Source organism: Vitis vinifera, chromosome 1 (assembly GCF_030704535.1).
Source record: "Vitis vinifera cultivar Pinot Noir 40024 chromosome 1, ASM3070453v1".
Classification (NCBI taxonomy): domain Eukaryota; kingdom Viridiplantae; phylum Streptophyta; class Magnoliopsida; order Vitales; family Vitaceae; genus Vitis; species Vitis vinifera.
The window spans coordinates 12,366,357-12,369,070 of record NC_081805.1 but is presented as its reverse complement, the minus strand read 5'-3'; the positions used below and the strand labels follow the sequence as shown (position 1 = coordinate 12,369,070).

Sequence of the window (2,714 nt, the reverse complement as noted above, 5' to 3'; positions counted from 1 at the left end):
ATTGGATGTCGGTGCAGGCTATTATGTATGGCTAGTGCCAGCAGGCTGGGTAGAGCTACCATAGCGTTATCTATCGTATGTGGTTTGTGTATAGTATCTTCCTAATTTTTAATTGTAGGGATAATTAAATCAAATAGAATAAGAGAAATTGGGTACTGCTGATTGGGAGAAAATAATAGAAAGAAATAAAGTGAAAAACAGGGCCTGTCGCCGCGTATAAGTGCTTTCTTTTCGAGACGTGGAAGACGAGAGATGAGAAATTAAGGAAGGCCCCAAATCAACGTTGATTTATTTATGGGCAATAATGTTATTCTTTAAGCATGGAGAAAAGTTTCTGCAAGTAAGCTATAAGGTGGAGGGTCGTTTTGCCATCCTGTGAGACCAGATTTTTCGTTTGAAGGAGATCGAAATGGTTCGACCAAATCCACAGTAAGCTGTGTTTAGACCGTCTTCATCTGAAATTATACGAATCAAGAAAATACATGAAGTAAAGACACACCACCGAAAAGGTCATGGTTGAGTCACACCATACGTGGGAAAAACAAGATAGTGTTGGATGGGGGGATTGTTTATCATTATATTTCTCCACCAATTTTGATTTTGGGATAATTTAGAGAAATTTTATCCTGTAAACGCTAACAGGCGCCACCATACAAAAGTTAATGTTAATATCCGTTGGTTTTGCCTTGGTGCTAAAGATATTGATGATGGGGGGAGAATTCATTGTATAGTCAAGGGGTTGATATCACAAATCATAATTGCTGGGGAAATATTTAACATTAGGTGTCAAATCTATTTCTCCATTAAAATTGCGGCTCAAGTTGGATTTTAATGGCGAAGAAAGAAATAGGACGGGGGAAAGCGTTGTTGAAAGCCTCCTTAAAACATGTTGGAAAGACTCCTCTCGCCTCTCGCCTCTCGTCCTAGGAAGTAGGGACAATAGTACATGGGTATATCCATAGCCATAGGCGTATAGCAATAGTGTATTGTAGGCATGTAGGACTGACAGCGGCCGGAATTAAATTCAGTAAATTCAGCCATATTTATTGCACTCAGGTAACTCAAGTGGGAGGAGAAAGAGTTAACCCTAATACAAGTGGGATTACAAGGGCTTTTGTCTTTAAAATACAAGTGGTTGAGATTTGTATAGTTGTATTCCTCTTTTCTATTCCATCCTCACCTTCAATTCCCACTTCCCACTATCCTTTATTTCGCATGACCTCCTCATTCCTTACTCCTTACCTCAAAATTTTTTATCATCATGTTCACCGCCACCATCATCATTAATGCCTAATCTTAGATGCTTCAGCCCACCCATGGATGTCACCGCCACCGCCACAGCCACCCGACCCACTGATATTGAGACTGAAACAACCACCACCACCACCACCATCTCCACGCCACCGCACACCCACCCACCCACTAAGTCTTTGTCCTTTCCTAATGGAGGACTCAAGCGCCACCATTCAGGAGCAGCCCCACTACTGCCGGTGGTTCTTGTGTCGTATAAGGAATGTCTCAAGAACCATGCTGCTAGCCTAGGTGGGCACGCCTTGGACGGTTGCGGGGAGTTCATGCCGTCGCCGACTTCCACTCCTGCCGACCCCACCTCCCTCAAGTGCGCCGCCTGCGGCTGCCACCGCAATTTCCACCGCCGCGACCCTGATGAACCCACCACTCATGTCATCGAAATCCACCGCCACCCACTGGGGCCGCCCCGCCGGAGCTCACCCTCACCGTCCCCATCTCCACCGCCACCGCCCCATCCCTCGTCATACTACTCATCCGCACCCCAGATGCTCCTAGCTCTCAGCAGCGGCGGTGCGGGGCGGTCCGACGAGCACCAGATTCATCCCATAACGGTGACGAGGCAGGACATCCCAAATGGAAGAAAGCGGTTTCGCACCAAGTTCAGTCAAGAGCAGAAGGAGAAGATGTTCTCGTTCTCTGAAAAATTGGGGTGGAAGATGCAGAAGAGCGATGAGGGTTTGGTTGAAGAGTTCTGCAATGAAGTTGGTGTTGGCAAAGGGGTGCTCAAGGTTTGGATGCACAACAACAAGCACACTTTTGGTAAGAGAGATATTAGCAGCAATAACAACAACAATAACGACGGTCATGACACTATAATTAGCTTTGCCACCACCAATGGTCTCAACAATATCAATGGCGACAGCAACCACAATGAGAAGACTTGTAGTTTTGATGACCATCATCAACAAAATCATCTTCATCATCTTTCCACTAATGGGTCTTCTTCCTCATCTTGATCTCAGGACACAGAAAGTACTGCTAGAGAGAGACAGAGGGGGACAGAGGTTCTTGGTAGCTACCAGTGATTCCTTCAGGTCCACACTTAATGTTGTTCTGTTGATTCATGATTACTAATCACTGTTAGTGGTGGGGAAGAAGATCTCACATAATAACAATTAAATCGGATTAATCTCAATATTCTTAATTAATTCTTAGTCTTATCTTCTAAGTTGGTGATCTTTGGCCTCCATTTTTTCTTCTCTCTTTTAATTCTTTCATCTCCTAGCTTATTGCTGCATGATTCTTTTGGATTTCATGGATAGTTTGGGAAATGTATCATGAGCCAGCGATATTGATTGGCTTGATTTTATCATTATTATCCATTTCATATGAAAGGTGAAAAAGGAGCCTTCTTCCAAGATTCTTAGCTGTACAAAAGCGGTGGTTATCAATTTTGGGGGTGC

At 44.2% G+C, this 2,714-nt stretch overlaps 1 protein-coding gene across 1 annotated transcript; it reads left to right on the top strand.

The window, feature by feature from the left end:
* Positions 1 to 948: 948 nt before the first annotated feature.
* Positions 949 to 2,479, top strand: LOC100251688 (zinc-finger homeodomain protein 11). Its single transcript, XM_002273766.4, has one exon. The coding sequence runs from the start codon at positions 1,287 to 1,289 to the stop codon at positions 2,265 to 2,267; it is 981 nt and encodes a 326-aa protein (XP_002273802.1). The 5' UTR covers positions 949 to 1,286; the 3' UTR covers positions 2,268 to 2,479.
* The last annotated feature ends 235 nt before the right edge of the window (positions 2,480 to 2,714 follow it).

Bases quoted from the DNA above. Each gene is read 5' to 3' on its own strand.
- LOC100251688 (XM_002273766.4), top strand. From the start codon at position 1,287: ATGCCTAATCTTAGATGCTTCAGCCCACCCATGGATGTCACCGCCACC.